The sequence below is a fragment of the Atractosteus spatula genome, chromosome 26 (genome assembly GCF_055471065.1).
Source record: "Atractosteus spatula isolate fAtrSpa1 chromosome 26, fAtrSpa1.hap1, whole genome shotgun sequence".
NCBI classification, from domain to species: Eukaryota; Metazoa; Chordata; class Actinopteri; order Semionotiformes; family Lepisosteidae; genus Atractosteus; species Atractosteus spatula.
This window is the reverse complement of record NC_142731.1, coordinates 59814-78859: the sequence shown is the minus strand read 5'-3', so window position 1 is coordinate 78859 and position 19046 is coordinate 59814. Positions and strand designations below refer to the sequence as shown.

At 38.9% G+C, this 19046-nt stretch overlaps 1 protein-coding gene across 2 annotated transcripts in view; it reads right to left on the bottom strand.

The window, feature by feature from the left end:
- mrc2 (mannose receptor, C-type 2) overlaps window positions 1-8934 on the bottom strand; it is a 49730-nt gene extending 40796 nt beyond the window's left edge. For both annotated transcript variants that reach the window (XM_088906077.1, XM_088906078.1), the window contains exons 1-2: window positions 8712-8934; window positions 1461-1859 (exon numbers count right to left, since the gene is read on the bottom strand). In XM_088906077.1, the coding sequence (XP_088762203.1) occupies window positions 1461-1859; window positions 8712-8823 (511 nt within the window). In that variant the 5' untranslated portion in view covers window positions 8824-8934. The remainder of the gene's footprint in view (window positions 1-1460; window positions 1860-8711) is intronic.
- Window positions 8935-19046: the final 10112 nt, after the last annotated feature.

Sequence of the window (19046 nt, the reverse complement as noted above, 5' to 3'; positions counted from 1 at the left end):
CAGATTGTTAAAAAAGAAGCAGATTTCTTTCTGCCATAAGAGACTAATTTGCTAAAGTTTCTCAACAGGGAGTTCAGGCTCTAATTCAGTGCAACTGAACTGGAAGCCCTTCATTTACCCTCTGCGGGTTTTAATGTATACACAATAAAACCAGACTACAGTTTAGCAGAATGAATGCTAAAACATGCTCAAGTCAGGATTAAGGGGAGATCTTCAACAAAACTTGAGAGAAGCTACTGTTGCCATCTCTGAAATATCCAGACTGACACACAGCCAATATATGTTTCAATTTACATAGGTTTGCATTTTCACCATATAAATTAGAAAACAATTTTCCATAATTAAAACTGCTAGCAATGTCAGTGATGACTGCCATAAAAATAATTATTCTTAAACCCTTTTAGCATAATGCTCTATACTGAGGCTCTTTCATACCCTGACAATAACAGGGGAAAGTATGTGAACTCATCTGGAACACTGTGGGGAAATTAACTCCAGGTGCTTTTTAGAGTGAGAATTTTATGTACACATTTTAATAATTTGGTTACTGTTCCAACCTACTGAGCCACATGGGCCCATATCATTTGTCACAAATTTTTCATACACTACATTTAAATTACATTCCCAAAAGGCAAGTCCTTTAAAACAATAACCTTACAAGAGTTAAAGGTTTTTTTAAATACACATTTCAATAAATTTTATTCTTATAGAGCACCTTTTAATAAAGCGCATTCTCAAGGTACTTTACTTTAATTATAGACTACACAAGCTGAAAATAACAGAAAAAAGATAAAGCATGAAATTAAAAAGCTGAAGAATTGAAAGGCATTGAAAATGTTGAGATGAGATTAAAAACAAGTAGCGGAGATTGTGTTTTTAATGTGATCAGGAATATTCCAAAGACGAGGGACTACTGACGAATGGCTCGGTCCACAAACATGCAATGTGAAGTCCCGGGATAGTAAGGACCCTAGAGCCAGCGGAATGGAGCGAGGAAACTGGGACGTGTGGGATAGTAACTCTTGAAGGTACACAGGAGACAGACCACGCAGTGCCGAGGAGGTCAACAAGACAATTTTAAAATTAATTCTAGAAAAAACTGTTAGCCAGTTCATGTTTTTCAGCACAGGACAAATGTTTAGATTTTCTTAAGACTTGGTCAGCACTGGAGCAGCACAGTGCTTTAGATTATGAAGTAATTTCTTAGATGACTCAGCCTGAGAAGATGAATTAATTTCTCAGCATCGGTAAGAGAACGAATTGGTCTTAAACGGGATACGTTTTGTAAATGAATGCTACAGACATTTGGAATTAAGTGCTCCAGAAGAAATTATAAAGCCTGAGTGTAAAGTGTAAAGCAAAGTGATTTTGTGGATTTATGTTCATATAGGACAAATCTTTAAAGGTGACGGGGGACCTGTAGAGTAGCAAGAGAGTAGCCCACCATCCAGATGCCTTACCGCGGTATGATTTGGAGCAGAGGTCCTGATCCGTGCTGTATAGTCTCCACTTGTTGCTGTCTGACTGGGAGGGGTCCCTGGATGGCACCTGGGTGTAGTTGGCTCCTAGAGACAATGGGAGGTAGCGATCCAGGGTATCTAGGACTTGCTTGCAGTAAAAACTCCAGCGTATCCTCCCTGGCTCACGGTCACAAGAGTACATGTCCAGGACAGAGTCACTGGTGTTGCCAGCAGAGAGGCCCAGACACCGGGAGGATCCCAGGTTATACAGGCGGTTGCGAGACACCCACTTCCACTGATGCGAAGTGGCATTGCAGTCGGGCGAAAGGTAAAGACTGGAGGACTTGACTCCCAGGCAGGACTTGAGCTTAGCATTGTAGAAAGCAAAGACATCATTATCTGGAAAAGGACAGAGGACACCAGCAGAAATGAGTTGAATGAGTACACAACCACCTACTTTGTAATTGCCAATTGTGCCTTTATTTAGACTTATAAACCCCAGTGTACACAACAGGATAATGAGAATGGGCAAAAAGGCTCCTCCAAATCAGCCCATCTTAAGACACACTGACCACTACAAACCTGTTAGGACCCACGAGGTTGCACAGGTTGCTAAAGGACGGGGAGCTGAAAGCACTCAGGCTGACTAACCCTAACCCTCTTTTGGCAGTATTGTGGAACTAGAGGCTCCTGATCACAGCTGGGTAGTTTGACCCAGGCTCAAACCCACAAATCCTCCGCTTCAATAATTTTCATAAATGGACAAGATTTTGACAGCCACTGGGCAGCACAAGGAGTAGAATAAAGTTTACAAGACACAGAAAATAGCTCATAGCACTTGACCACCAGGAAAACAATCCGATATACACTGGACATCAAAAAAAGCTGATCACCATCTTGGCATAGCTTTGATCCATTGATCATTCACAGTCAGGCAAAAACAGTCCAATCGCCTGTTTAGAGAGTGGACTGGTACAGATACAGACAGATGTGATTTAGCCTGTTGAAAACCAAGTAGAATCACAGAAAGAAAACACCCTCCGCTGATCAATACTTATTCTTGTCATCCGTATGTTGGAGGCTGAACTACGTTTTGAGCATTCAAAATATCTAGTCTGGTAAGATGTTGTACCCAAACAGTCAGCGGCATGTCGCTTTCTTGCCAAGAAGATCCAAATCTTCAGAAATGCATTAGCAATTCAAATGTCAGGAGGCAGCTAAACAGTCAGTTTACAGGCCAGACAACCAAAGAGGTTTTATGTCGAACATTGGTGGTCACTGGGCAACACCTAGAGCGGATTTACGTCCTCTAGCAATGAAGCAGGATTTTTGGCAGACAGCCCTAATGGACATCAGTGAATGTGGCACGAAGTACTGTGTATAGCACACCAGTTAAGGGGGTGGAGAAGGTAAAATCAACTTGGTTATGAAGACCATTATACCTTGGACAATCTACATCCCAGACTTCAGTCCCACTGTATGTGGAATAATCTGGACCATCTTGTGGCCTATAGACCAGTCACATGTTTCTCCAACTCTATAAACTAACATCTGCAACCAGGTACAACACCTGTATCACGGATGTAAATGTTGTATTAATTCCAAAATTCCAGGCATGCTACTAATCTACGACCCCCTGTTACTGACAAATGTTAATCAGCAATATGAACGTACACATCATATTTGTCCAGTATAATTGGAGTAAACTGGACAAACACCTGGCACTTTAACGTAGAAAATTACAGACTGGGACTGAACTGTATATATTTTTTACATTAAATGTTAAGTGCTAGGTAAAATTATATATCACAATAATATATTTTACTTCTAATGTGCTTAATTTTGACTAGTGTACCAGCTTGGACACCATGTTGAAAAAAAAAAAATATTGTCTAACCAGGGTTCCAATATGGTAGTCTGACACCAAAGGTCCTACCCCTGGTGTTTCTCATCTAGCCCCTGTTTCTCAGCAGGCTGGACGTATCCCACACTTCCTCACCAAGAAAGAAACATGGTTTGACTCTTCAGTATGGCTGATCTGCTGCAGCGGTCTGTGGACCACTAAGTGACAGTTTAGATGGCAGCGGTAACCTCACATCAACTTCTGCAGATTCAAACAATATGTGTCCACAGCTGCATAGTTCTGAACTACAAGATGGGATGTTTTGGACAATTTTTAATTAAACTGGAGACGTTTCTTGATTTTAAGTGTAGTTGGTCAACAACCCCCTACATTCTACAGAATACAAATGATAAAATATATTCTGACTGTTCTAGCCTCATTTGTAAAAATCTGTTTATCAAATACCTTAATGGGAAATAAAGTTAGCTTTTCTAGGTCATGTTCAACTAATTTAGGGGCAGATGCTGTACAAATTTCCACATTTCACACATGTTAATGTAGCTGACAGTACAAACATTCAACTTGATGAAGGGAAAACAAGTTGTTCCAATGTCTCCTTTTTTTCCCCATTAATTATTTTAACAATTAAAATAATTAACAATGGCAAAAAAAGAAGTTGTTTCACAGCAGACCTGCATCAGTGTCAACAGCAAAAGAACATCAATTTCTCAATAAAAACAATAAAATGCATGCAAAATGTTTTGTGCATCTCTGAAATTTTTCTCTTTCCAGTGTAGAATTTATATCTATGAATGCATGTAAGTACATGTAAAAGGACCTGGTTTAAGTTTGCATTATCGCCTGTAACCTGTAGTTGGGAAAAGCCAGGTTACTTCCAGCTGGGCCACTGAAATTGAAATTGACTTCCCATGACATTATGGCAAACCACTCTAATAGATGATTTTTAAGTGTAACTGAGGGAGATGACAATAAGCAGCATACAGTATACACTTTTTAGGAAGCATCTTTATTCCCTGTGCTCAAAGGCACTCTCCACACCTGAGATACTGTATGTTTGTATACACCTCTCCAGTGTTAAGGAGATAGCAAGGGATGGACCCTCTGCAGATCCAGGGAACTCAGGAGTTAGAAATACAGAATTAAACAAGGGAATCTAAACAAGCAGTAGGTCAAAAGCCAAAAGGTCTTAGAGCAAAAAATACCTGAGTGAGAATCCAAAAGCTGTGGTCAAAAGCAAGGCAAAATTCCAGAGGCCAAAAGGGAAGCAAAGACTGTCTCAAAGTGAACAGGACATTGTTGCTCTCACAGTAAAAACCTAATAGTGAGCAGGGAAGGGTCAGAGCTGGGCTTAAGTAGGCTGGGAAGGGGAGGTGTGGCGGTGAAAAAGTGCTAGGATTGGTTGACGAGGTCTAAATCTTCTGAGTCTTCCCTGAGTAGCTGAGGTAGGTGCCTGTAGGTTTGGAGCCCCCTGGTGGCTGGATGATGGTACTGTAACATCCAGATAGCAGAGGCAATTCCTCTCAATGCCATTATCCTGCATTTGATTCTAGGTTGGGACTCCATTAGGGTTATTAACACACAGTTTAGAGCAAGACGAATATGGTGATAAATGTGAAAAATTATCACACAATCTAGTAGGGTAGTTCTAAAATTAAATGTAATATTTAATATCCACTTCAGTCATTGCTGTGTGAAATATGTTGCAGGAGACCTTCATTAAAGCATACTGTAATAACTCAGTCCAGTTCCAGCTTTTCATACTGTTCAGGATTGTAGAAGAGAGCAATGCTGGGTCAAGATTTCTACAAATTACATGATTCAGTCATGCTCCAAAGCAATACTGCTACCCCTGTTTCATTCCAACAAGAAATCTCTAGCCAAAAACAACCTCCACTAAAGCCACAAACATTTCTCCCCAGCCCCCTCCCAGGATAAGCCTCAGTTACATTTGGCTGTTTGTTTAGAGAGCTTCCACATGGCAAATATGCTCAGCCAATGATCTACCATAAATCTTTATCCAGGAAAATAAACCAAGGGCCTAAAAAGATAGAGGCTGCTGGTGGTAGTGTGGGAAGAGAAGCCAGCTAAAACAAGCAAGTTCGTAGAAGGCCCTTTATTTGTACAGATGTTTTCACTGGAGTCAAGATCAGATTGCTATATTGTAAAGAGCTATACGTAACACCTTTTGCTTTGCTTTTGTTTGCTCTACAGGATGCAGTCTTGTACAGTACATCTTTAGTACAGTACATCTCATCAATTTCCCTTCGGGATCAATAAAGTCTTATCTATCTTTAGAAAACAGAAGAAATCTGAGCTTATGATTTTTTTAAAGATCTTTCTTGAACTGAACAGCCACCCCAGCTTAAATCACTACTATAGCTGATTCTGAATAGGAAGCCTTATGTTTCCAATCCACATTTCAGCTCTGATCAGGGATAGGGTCCGCAGAGCCAGCATGGGCAACAAACTGAACTAGTTGTCAGCCTAGTTCACCGACTGGCTGGCTGTATGATGGGGAGGTCTCAGGCTGCTGATCTGTCAGTGGGCGGGCCAGCAGGGTTAGGGCTTTTTCTTGCTTCGGATCTGACAAGCCGATATAATCACACACATCATTCTAAGGGTATGCAGGGGCACATAGGCTAGAACAAAATGTGAAAATGCTACATGGCCCATTAATAGTTTATGCCATGCTAACAACCACCAAAATAAAAGTTGTGTTACAAACAATTGCAAATCGTTTAAAATTTACAAAAAACATTAAGCAGTTGCAGGCAGCAGTGTAGAGCAGTTGTTAGGGTTTTGGACTCTTGAGGGTCATGGGGTCAAATTTCAAGTGGTTAAAGCTGTATGCTAGAGCAATTTCAAGTCCTGATATCCCAGCCATTAGCAGCAATAGAAAAGTATTGGGGATGCAAGAAAATAAAGAATCAGCTCTTCTAAAGATTCATCCCTTTTCACTTCAAACACAAACTACAGCATCAAAACCTTTGCAGTCAAGGATGAAGAGCAACAACTTTGCAGACAATTTCTAAGAAAAGCACACACATTGTATGACCATTTAATAGAACGTAACATACAGTAGGCTGGCTAGACTAATTTATTAAGAAAAAATTGTAATACTAATGCCACTAAGTGCAATGTCGAAATAAAGCGCAGACATGCTTCTGCCAACGAAGACTGTTAAGGTAAAGTAGTAAACTATCCCTCATGGTCTGGGGGAAATTAATCTACTGTGCATGCTTACAGCAAATCCACAAAGTTGATTAATCTGCAAATGGATTAAAAACTGGAGGGGTTTCAACAAAAGCTGTGGCTGCCTGGTATAGTTTAGAAAAAGGCTACAGTAGATGCAATCATAGTAACAGGGCCACATGACCTCTCACTGGGCCTCCCCTGTGCTTGCCTGTTGTTCCATCTGTGAGAGTTCACTGCTGTGACTGTACCTCCACCGCGGGACTAGGCAGCTCACTCCATAAATGAATAGCTTTGTGTGAAGAATGACTTCTGTTTCAAGTGCCAAAATTAGTTTTCCTTACCTTCCACTTATGCCCTCTGATCCTGGGTTTTTAGTGTAAATTAAATATCTAGTTTGCTCCTCAGTCTTGTTTAAAGTTTTGAAAGCCTCAGTTGGATCTTGGGTAAGTGCTCACTGCTGTAGGCTAAAACGTCTCATCTGATGCAGGTTATGTTGCAGATCAGTGACTTTCTAGATGCCTTTCTGTGCACTTTTACTATATCCTGTCCTTAGATGTGGTGACTAGAAGTAAATAATACTCAGTGGAGCTCTTTTCATCTCCCCTGGCTCCTTAGGCAAAGACAGGCCTCCACAGTTCTTCTCATTATTCTAACCTGCTTTCTGAAATTCACCATATCTTAGACTAGATTTGGCTCTCCCTTGCTTTACTCCTCTAGTTTTGTGCTGCATTGTTGATAGGATTTATTCATTTACACAGGTTAAAAAAGCAGCAGAAAAGCATATTTCTCTTTATTGATTTTTTAAAAATGGACACAATTAAAGAGAAGTACAAGCACAATTGAAGATAGACAAAAGAGACCAAAATATTGTAATATAAACAAAAAAGAGTCCATTCCAAAACAGTGCAGAATGAATATACAGAATATTACGTACAATCTTAGTCAACACATTACAAAACACATATTTACTTCTTTTTGCCTGTTTGCATTTCATTCTTCAAGCCTAGACATCTATCTGGCTGCTCATCTCTGGACAAAGTCCAGGATAACTATTTTTTACTTAAGCAGAGAAAACTAAGTTAACTGAAATATTTAGGGGCAACCCAATGTACTTTTTGAATCAGTGAAACACAAACCAGAAGACATAAGAAGAAACAAGGGAAAAAGGCCTTTTTAAAATTAAGAACAGGAGACACTTTACACAAAGGTTTGTGGGAATCAGTCAGATATCACCCAGCCATGCAACCTTTCTCAAAGAAATCACAGGACTAGATACACGTAGGAAGAGGCCACATATCCTTCCTCAGTCTTTTAATGTGCTATAATTGTGTACATAAATGCCACTCCAAATGCAACAGTACACTTGAGCAAATACCTAGATCGTGATTGTGTCGTTGAATGCATTGTGCATGAACATGGTCCATCATATTCTTATATGCTGGTGGCCAGCGTCTTAAAATCCATAAAATAACACTTCTAGTTAGATCTAGGAAGTGACTTTAAACCTTTACTTCATACTTTCCAATATTATCACTGCTGCTCGTAGTAGACCCCCAACACAGAAAACGCTTTTTTCTCTGTAAGAGGGAGTCTTAAAGCAGACTTAACTGTCTCAGAAGCTTCTATTGGTATATAGTTTAGAATACATAAATTAAGGCTTTTTGAAAAAGTCTCCGTTTAATACTCGGTTTTCACTTTTCCTCAAGAAAATTTAGTTAAGTGTTACAGGATACAATACCGTGTGAAAAGGAAAATATCGAAAATTGGAAAGGAGAAATTACGTAACAGGGTTATACTAAATGTCACATCTGGGTGCCATATAATTCCTTGCAAAAAATTTAAACTCGTTTTAAAAAAAAAAGTTGTGAAAAAAATCAAAGACAGTTTAAACCGTATTTATTATCCTGCGACGCAACTCTTTTTAGGGAGAAAATCCTTTCAACATGAAAGCACGTCCCTTCCCCCCTTCGAATACTTCGCTCTCTCGGCACATCTGTTTTTACTCAGTTTCTGGACTTTCGTGGCATTCCTCTGCATCAGCTACTCCACAGCAAAACTATACTTGCCACGATTCCCCGATACCAAATCCGCATAAAACATTTATGTGTTTAACATTTTAAAACGAACACGGCGCACTGTTTAACAGGCACGCTAACTTTTAAAAAGCAATAAGATGAAAGAGCTATTCTTACCTGAGATGGCAGACCTTAGTTCCAGACTAAGAATAAATAAATATAAAGTGCATGTGTAAAAGCAGCGGCAGCGAGTCCATGGAGAAAGCTTGTGAGGGTCGCTACGTTGCATGCCCAGAGTTACGGAGAGGTGAGATGTCGGTGCCTGTGCCGGGATGCAGTGATGAGCGGAGAGGCGCTGGAGCCGGGCGTGCGGTCGTTGGGTGAGGAGTCTGCTCTTCTGTGAGCGCGGCCGGACTGGAGGAGCCGCAGACGCTGCGTCACCAAGCGCCCCTCGCAGTTCCTGCTGGAGGAGGCAGAGCTCGCCACCACCAGGGCTTGCTGAACGGCTAGACCCCCTCACCTGAAATAACTAGTACACAGTGCAAGATTAATGCTAGACCACCTGCCAGCGTTTACTCGGCTTGGAAGGACTGGCCTCCAACTCCTCAATTAGCACGATTGCTGGACCTACATTAACAGGTCGTGATTAGTTCTCGTCAAATCTATTATTGCCACTGGAGAGGCGGGTTCGGCGTCTTGGGTCTGGCTCTCTATTTCCATAAACTCATTTACCGTGTAATTTACAATCTAGATATTTTGAACCACGTATGTTACAACACTTTTTAAAAATAATTTTACCAACTAAACTATTTCATTATTTCACCTAATAGACGTTTTGTTATCCCCTCTTCTTCCACGTGAAGACACAAAATAAATATGTGAACTGCCAGCACTTAGTTTGTAAAATCCGTAGCACTGTCCTAGTAATGGGCCCTAGTAATGTATAGTAGTAGTTGTAGTAGTAGTAGTAGTAGTAGTAGTAATAATAATAATAGACTTTGAGGTATATGGCACCTTTCATGCTACATCATGGTGCCATCATCTCAAAGTGCTGTACCATAAAACAAAAGACATGTATAATCACATTTAAATAGTAAATTAAACAAGAAAATATTAGAGCATAAATGTGAATTTAAGAGAATTTGGCAGTGTTGACTGATATGTAGGACGTGATACAAGATGGGACATCATTCCACAGTCTTGGAGAAGAGCTGAACAGGGATGTCTATCTCCTGGTGTTTCCCAGGAACCTCATAATAGGCTCAGAAAGAAGGGAGCAAACCGGTCACTGGTGTAGTCAAGAATTAAACTATTCAAACCTTTAAAGGAGAACAGTAGAAATGATCAGTTTTGTTCTGAAAAGCACACTTAGCCAGTTCAAGGACACTAACACAGATGATATGTCCTAATGCATTTTAGTTTTAGTTAAAATCAACTCAATAGTTCAATAGTTTTGAATATATTGCAATTATGGTAATATGAACTGCATTACAATAATTAAGTCTGGAAAAGACAAAAAATGAAACAGGGGGAGATGTCTACTGATTCAGGTGGGTAGCTGCGTCAGCATGCGTAGGCTGCAAAGGAACAAGTAATAGGTTTATGACATGCTGAAAAAAAGAAGAAAGAGAACACAACGTTTCGGCCGTGGAGCCTTCTTCAGGCGTGAGAGAGACAGGGCAGTAGGCAAAGGTAAAGTAGCGGGAGAACAAAGGCTGGGAGGGAGGAGGAGTGAGAGGCGGGAGCAGGGGACAGAAAGAGAGGCCAATCAAGAGGTGTGAAGTCAGAATGGGTGCAGAAAGGTGTGAAATGAAACTTCCAATGAATGGAGAAAATTTAAAAGAACAGTAGTCTGTCGTTAAGAGAAGGGAGAATGTGTGATCCTAGCTGCAGAATAATTTTGGTTTCGGTGGTAGTCTACTGATGCCATGTTACAGAAATGATCAAAGATACCTTAACTACAATGTGAACATGAGCTTCATATTCAAGGCACTGGTCAAAATAACCCCAGGATTCCTTACCTAAGTACTTGTACTGATTCCATGATCATCAATACAGTAGATATACTAAAACCTGTTTGTGGAGTTGATATAAAGAGCCAAGAATGTAACTTTGGTCTTGTGCAAGTTCACATGTGAAACATTGTATAAGCATTTGTAAGAAGAAAGATATCATTTGGTTAGATTTTGTATAAATTAGTGTAACCTCAGTGTGGAAATGAAGGCTGATACCATACCTATGAAGAATTTGACCTAAAGGTTTTGAAAGATTTTGTCCTAAATATAGATATTAGAAATAACTATGGAGTTACTGCTAGATGTGCCAAATGGCCTCTTCTGTTTGTACCTTTTCTAATTGTCATTCAGATTAATTTAAAACACAAATATAAAGTATCTGGCAGAAACTCTGATTAAAATAGCAGCCTCTTTCAGAGATTTGAATGGATTTTGTTTTTTCTTAATAAAATTCTTAAAATAAAGCAATTGGCACAGATGAATATTATTGGCTGCCAGTGAAAAACAAATAAAACTAACTGGTATCCAGTGCAAAGTCAATGCTAATTAAAGAGTGGTGAATTAGCCTGGGCCTTTCACATTTCTTTGCCTCACTGGCAAATCAGTGCAGAGAATCTTGAATCTCCGTAGTGGAACCCTGTGGCTCAGCCTGTGGTTTTGACTTTTCTTTAATTAGTCAGTATTGGCAGTGGTTCAGATGTTGAGCTTACTGGGAGGAAAGTTTTACTGCCTGCCTACGCCTCTCCTGTGCCAAAGAAGTGAGCCTAGTAACTTCACTCTCACTTCCTGTGCGGCCTACCCTGCCAAAAACCTCCCATTATTGATCAAGAAAGCAGAAAGAAATCTACTTTTGTCAGCCCTAAAACACCACACTACGTATTTGTACACTGTTCTGTTTGGGAAATGTAATTTTTGTAACAGGGTGTTTTCTACTGTGCTGAACATTTACAAATTTTAGAATCAATTTGACAAAAGTTTACAGACAATCGTCTTTTTTATTTGAAGGAAGACAGAATCTTAAGATCAGGAGAGCATGATTCCACTGACTGACTTAATTACTGCTATAATTGCAGTTGGGTGAGAGGTTAGTAATAAACCAGAAGAAGCTAATATTTTAGTTGATCTGTTGTTTGAAAAACTGTTTTCTTTTTATTTATGCTTCTAGGGAGAATCTTGAAAGATAGTACCAAGATCAGAAGACCTTTATTCAGTAAGATGGGATGAAATATGTTGACAGTGGGCCTCCGCTCTCTTTGCAACCTTTCTTGCTGACACTCAACTAGCAGCTCCTCTTTGCAGTCTTCCTGCAGGGTCCTTACAAGAGCAGTATTTTTTGCAATGGTACTGGAAATTGTATGGATTATGTACTGAGTGAGTACCTGAAGTATGCCCTTAGGGTCAAGTTAGTAAATTCTTGTCTTTATCAAAACAGTTAAGCTATACATAAAACCGTTAACTTTTTATTGACTCTTTATAGCTATTTTCATGTGAATCGATTTATAATTCTACAACTGGAAAGGGCGTAACACACTGCTCACAAAACATCAATCTGTCTCTTTTTCTGCTGTGATCACACACATCCAGTCATGCAGACATGCTTATTGTCTGTAGTCCAATCTAATACAGGTCCAGACTGGATTGTACTAAAACATCTTCTACAGTGGAAGAGTTGTACTTTTTAACCATAACCTAGTTACTGGCTATATGTCTGAATGTTTATGGAGGGTTGATTCCATATGACCTTTATCACACAAATTACTTTGTTGTGGAAAAATGGCAATAGTGGACCATCAGGATTTATTTTTATTTAATATTTATATTTCCAAATTTATTTAACTTTTATATTAACTTTAATCATTTAACATTAAAAAACTAAATTATTTAATATTTTTATTTTATCAACATATCATATAATTACAATCTTGGTTAAGAAGGACTACCTGATTCCTGTTTATTGCGTTCATGTTCATCTTTATGAGCAAGTAAAAAAAAGTTTCTGAGAAACAAAGTTGATTCTTTTCTGAAAATAAGACACTTTCTTGTTCAGAAGGATGCAATTTAAAGCTATTAAAATCTGTGAAAATTATCTATGTTATTAGCAGCTTTTCAGCAATCACATGAAACAGAGGTCAAACTGGCAAGGCAAGCAATGTCTTTATTTCATTTATAAGAAATGTTGTCAATGTTATTGTTGCATCGAACAAGTACAGCATATCAAGCAAGAGCCTAGCTCTTCAAAGGTGCCGCCCTCGATTCAGATCGTCCTCTTGGGAGGACACATTGCAGAGAGTTTGGCAGCAAACACAGAGGATTCAAGGCCTTCAGGTGTGAGAAAAAAGAACAATTGGGAAACCACATTGTTATCCCCCATAACACAGGTTTTAAACACTACTTTAGCTTGACTGTGCTTGTCCAGTTGGCATTTACATTCTACTCTGCTTGTGTATTTACACTTCTTTCAAACTTTGTATGCATTGTTAGATAACCTGGATAAAGGTATAAGCTAACAACAATATAACAACAATAATAATATGTGATTTATATATGTATACATATTTTACATGGCTACACAGGACTAACTGTTAAACAAATAACACTAAACAATCCATTTCCTTATTAGTATAAATGGTCTGTGTAGTTGATTTGCTTTATCATTCTGAAGCATTTTATAGTAATTATGAAACAGAAAAGTGTCCAAAGCCTGACAGAAAGCATCTGAGAAATACTAAGCATCATGGTCCTTATCCATGAGTGACATCACTATTAGGACACTATGGCTAGCCCCTTTATTCTCTCAGAGAATGCCTGGTCTTTGTTTCTTCAAGCTATAGATATATATAAGATCACTTTATTGGCCCTATACAATTTCTTGTATTAGGCATTTGTCTTTTCGCATACCCCAGCTTGCTCTCCATGAGACACACAGACGGGGAGAGAAGCTGGGGGTCAGAGCGCAGGGTCTGCCATTCATACAGCACCCCTGGAGCAGTTGGGGTTAAGGGCCTTGCTCAGGGGCCCAACAGAGTAGGATTCCTCTGCCGGCCGTATCCTCTGGATACAAACCAGCAACCTTCCAGCCACAGGCACAGATCCTGAGCCACCGCACCGCCCAGCTAATAGCATGCAAATATGAAATCAGAAGAAAATGTTGGGATCCATTGAAACAGCAATGGCCAAGGACCCTCACTGAGAGCTCATGGACGCCTCACAAAAGCATGAACAACAGAATGCCTCCTGTTCTGTCATTACATCTTCCCTCATCAGTGGAAATCCTTGAATGATTTATTGGTTGCCCTAAGGTACTGCTTATATGTTTTATGAATATTCAACAAGTCTGCATTTGTCTGTTAATCATCCTTGACCAGCTATTAATCCATATTTTCGGGAATTTCTTCAATTGCAAGAACTGTATAGGTGGCATTCCTCTGAATTTTCAATTTAAGATTTTAATTTTTAGAATGCACAAGGAGTTGCAAGGGGAATATACACAGTACCGATTTAGTAAAAGTCTTTGAGAAGAAGAAGGTTTGGAGTCTGGGTTGGAAAGGGCTCAGGGAAGGTGACCCTATGATCATCTTGGAGACAGAGCTCCAGAGCTCTGGGGTGTAGCAAGAGAAGACCCTGTAAGTCAGTCGACACGAAATCAGATAGGAAGCGAATGCAAGGACATAGTAGTAACGTGATCACTTGGTCGAGATGTTACAGTCTTGGGATACTGTGATTTGTAATCTCTAACTAACACCCAGAGCCCTCCCACTCTTATTGAAATGCATTACTTATAGCAATGTGAATCCAAAAATATTATTTTAACATCAAAGCTTTATTAATGACTGATCCAGAAGAATACCTAGCCATTTATGGCAATTACTGAAGAGGTCAATAAAAGATACAAGATAGGTGTATGGGCCCCGTAGGCAGACCTTTGGACTGCTCTGCATTTAAAAAATGTTTTAAAAAAACTTCATCTGTGACTTTTCATGCTCAATGTGTTTATACTCATTTAAGAGAAACTTTCCATAGCTGGGAAATAATCCTGAAGATACCACAGCTGTCAGACCTTGTTTGGTCATAAGAAAGTGTTTTTTAGGAGCTGAATATTACATTTCTATGCTGTACTTTGGGAGCAGGTTTTGAATGAGGAACTGCAATTTAAACAACAATAGAAAGATTTTTGTTGATTTATGTTCACTTGATCTTAAAATTACAATTTTGGCTTGTAAGGCTCCAATTATTGGCAATCTTTGTTTCTCCTCCTCATGCCTTAATTTGTCAGGAAACATACATATTTTACAGTATCACTGGCTGCAACAAAAACCTTTCAGCATCTACATGCTTGTCATCTTAGAACATAAAAAATAAGTGTTTAAAAACAAGAGGATGACATTCTGTCCATCTAGCCTGATTGGTGGTTAGTCATTAATTGATACAAGGATCTTAACCAGCCATTTCTTGAAAGAAACCAGGGTATTGGGTTTAACAATATGGCTGGGTAGCTTGTTCCATACTCCCAAAACTCGTACGATAAAGGAGCACCTCCCATTTATGTTATTAAAAACACTTTCTCCTACCTTTCACTTGTGACCTCTGAAGAAATCCACTGGGTTGACTTTAAGTACCCTTGAGGATATTGAATATTGTTTATCAGGTCTCCTTGTAGTCTTCTCAGGTTCAGGACTAAAATAATTCAATTCCTTCGGTCTGTCAATGTAGGACATTACCTTGAATGCTGGAATGTGTCTGGTTGCTCTTCTCTCGACTGATTCCAGCGCAGGAATATATTCTATAAAGTGGTGACCAGAATTTTAAGCACTATTCAAAATGAATCCCTACTAGTGCATTATACAATTTTATTAGTACAGTTTTGATTAAAATACTAGCATTACCTTTCTGCTTCCCTACATTGTCAAGATTAGATGTAAATGTTTTGGTAACATAAACACCTTTTTTTTGTAGTAGCCTCTTAGCTTAGAATTTTATATTTATATTTTATAGTTTTCGTTTTTACTATCTGTATGTAAAACAATGCATGTGCGTATATCTAAACCTCATTTGCCAGGTCTTTGTCCAGTCTTGAATTTTATGTTTCTGGATGGCATTACTCTTAAACATTGTTTGCTAATTATAATTTGATATTATCTACAAATCATGACTAATTAATTAACTACAGGTCAACGAGCATTACATTAGATATTTTCCAGTACCTTAGTACTATGCCATTGTAAACAGCTGTTGGGTGAGTTGTTTCCTTGAGTACAACTGGTACTGTAAGATAGCACTGGGCCCTTGGTATTTATTACTCTTGAGTGCTTAAACTACCCAAACACTTCTCCCTTTGCTTTGCTGTTCCTATCCAAATGTCTGGAAGTTTTCCATGTTTGTCCCCAATATATCTTATTACTGGCTGGGCTCCACAGCAACCCAGCACTGGATAAAGCAGTTAGAAAATGGATGAATGGTTCTCTTACCTATTTTTTCAGTCCATAGTCCATAGGCCTCATTGGCCAGTGCAGCTCTGACATTAAAAGCAGCTTTGGGGTTAGTCACAATCAGGCAGCACAAAGGCAGGTATGTGCTAGTACTGCAGTGGACACAACACTACATTGCTTTTTGTTCAAAAATATAGAGAATAATAGAAGTCCTAATTATAAAAATGAACCTTCAAGAAAAAAAAAGAACAAGTAAAATAGTAATAACACCGTAGAAAGAGAATATGCCGCAGGCAGAAGATGCAGGACAAGACTGATGTGACAGCATCACACTGGGACCTACAGAAGAGAAAGCAAAATGCTGTTCATCTGTCCTATCATATCTCAGGTGAAACCACTCTAGCTAAGCAAAGACATTAAAGGCACAAAAGATCAGCTAAAGAACACTAATCAAATAGCAAAAAAAAATTAACTATCTTATCTTGTGTTTCACATAAGAAAAAAAATATAGAGGTTAAAGGCAGAATTTGTTTCAAATATAATACACAAACTAAGAATGGAAAACAAATATGAGAAATCTAATATTCCGATAATCATCTGCAGACCCACCCAAACAAAAAGTTGTAGTTTGGATATAAATGTTAAAGATTATCAGAAGAAGTGCATTCTTGTGGGATGCAAAAGACAAAATGTTTTCATTTCTAGATTCACTTTCCATGCTTCATAAAATCTGTTGGGCCGGGTTCTCTCCTCATATCTGAGCTTTAAAATTCTACGTCATCCAAGCTCATCCCCCAGGTGCTCAATAGGGCTTAACACGTCAATGAGATGAGTTAGTTCTCCAGCATACCAGGGACACAAGTTTTTTTTTCTTTTGATAAGCAGGACATACTGGTTTCTTTCTGTGACTTTCTAGTTTTTCATCTGGTTTGACATTTAGTAGAGGTGTATAGCCTCATTACCTCTCCAAGTCAGAATGAGAATCTTCTTCTAATATCTTCTACTCCTCTGATGTCTTTCTGCTGTCAACTTCCATGAAAAATAGAAGAAGAACATCTAAAAATAATTATCTATTTTGCTCTTGAAAAATTTCAGCACTACAAAGGAATGATTCACATAATAATAATGAACCCAATGCGCATGCCCTCATCATTGAGATGATTTTTATTTGACCTACTCACCATTTATTGACACATGACAGCTAGACAGCAGTCAATAATGTTCCACTGGGGCAGCCAAAAGTCCCTGAGGGCACAGAGTTGTATCAACTCATTAGCACTTACTGTACTAATCCAGCAAAACATGAACAACCTCTTAACCTTTTGAAAAAAGAAATGAAGTTTGTATGTTGTGCAGAAAGTTTAAATGATTTAAACATAACAGCCAAAGCTAATTTTTCAAACTATTTGTGTGGAACTCCTAATATTTAGGTCGGTGACTGTAAATACTCTCTGAGCAGGCAGGTAAATACTGGTCATTTTTAAGATCCTTACGTTTTGCATAAGGATCAACTGCAAATTTACTTTACCAAGTTTTTTAAAAATTTTTGATGAGAATACCCACTGACCCACTTATAATCAGTCACAACTATGGAGAGGTGACAGTCAATCACAGATACTATCATTTGACAATACTATCACACAGTGGATGTGCTTATACAGTAAGTGACCAAGTGGCTCAGTCCTGTTTGTTTTGGCAAGAGAACTACAGTGAAAGCTGTCTGTGTTTCCGTGTGCTAAGAAAGGCAAGACAGTTTAGTCAACGAGAACAAGGCTTTCTTTCTATGAGTAGGATAAACTTTCTATTAATAGCCCATTTATCCCCACGAGCTTTTAGAAAGCACATCGCACTGCATTAATGACAATTCAATCAAGAAACAATTCCATTAACTATTGCACTGACCTCCATCAAATGTTAAGTGAGAACAGGTACTCCTGAAGGCTTAATTGCACTGTTTGCTTAAGGATTTGACTCAGAAAGGTATTATACAGATACATTATAAAAGAAAGTAAAGAAGAGTCACAAATGGTAGATGATATGATGATCTTTTGAATGGGCTAGGTTGTTAATGTTAGCGTGTAACATTAATAAACAGATCCAGAAACCATTTTCTTCCCTAAAGGGATTGAATCTACTTCCCTCCCTTAAAAAAATTGTGGGTTACCCTTAGCTTTCCTGGGTCTAACAGCCCAGAAGCACCACCTAGCAGCTCAGCAGCAATTGGAGCCCATCCACCCACTTTCTATCCTCTCCTGCACTGCACTGCAGCGGGAGTTCAAGCCAATCTCAGCAAGTAACAGCCAAGCAAGGGCAGGGCACACCATAGATGGGATGAGGTAAGTATACATAATACATAGAAAACAGACCAATACACAATGAAAACAGCATTTTAAACTGTGAAGAAAACAGAAATAGAAAACATTCATGGAGCATAGCTGCAAGGTGGTAATGAGGATACATTTTTTCTCCCCAAGGACAAGATGCCTGTCCATTGCAGGCCACAGAGAGAAAGCAACAATTAAAAATAACCATTCAAACCTGGAGCTCCCAGAGAACAATTATGTGAATATGGGAAGAACGTGCGAACTACACAGATGCTCTGGACGAGAATTAAACCTTACAGTCTTGAAACGTGAGGCAGAATGGCTGACCGATATTGACCACTAGGCCTCCCTGAGAAGGTCTGTATATATTTATTAAAAATACTGCACTTTGTCAGAGCAAAATATCTTGTGTAGAAACAAATCTTTAAAAGAGTTCAGTAGAACTGCATACCATTTTTATGGATATTTGCCTTTTCTTGTAACATTAGCTTAAAACAAATAAACTGCTGACCCCAGACTAAGTCATCTGAAACTGCCAAATCCACCCTTGCAAATATGCACACAAGACACTCTGAACTCTGAAATACAGGTCAGTTAATGGAATCAGAAAAGAGCCAAGAATTAGTCAAAAACGGGCTGTGAAACTCCTATCACACTGCAAAATAAATACTGTTGACTGAAGATGCTTTCCGTTCACCTTTCAAAGTGAACCCCAACTGACAGCAAATGGATATCAAAAACTGTTCA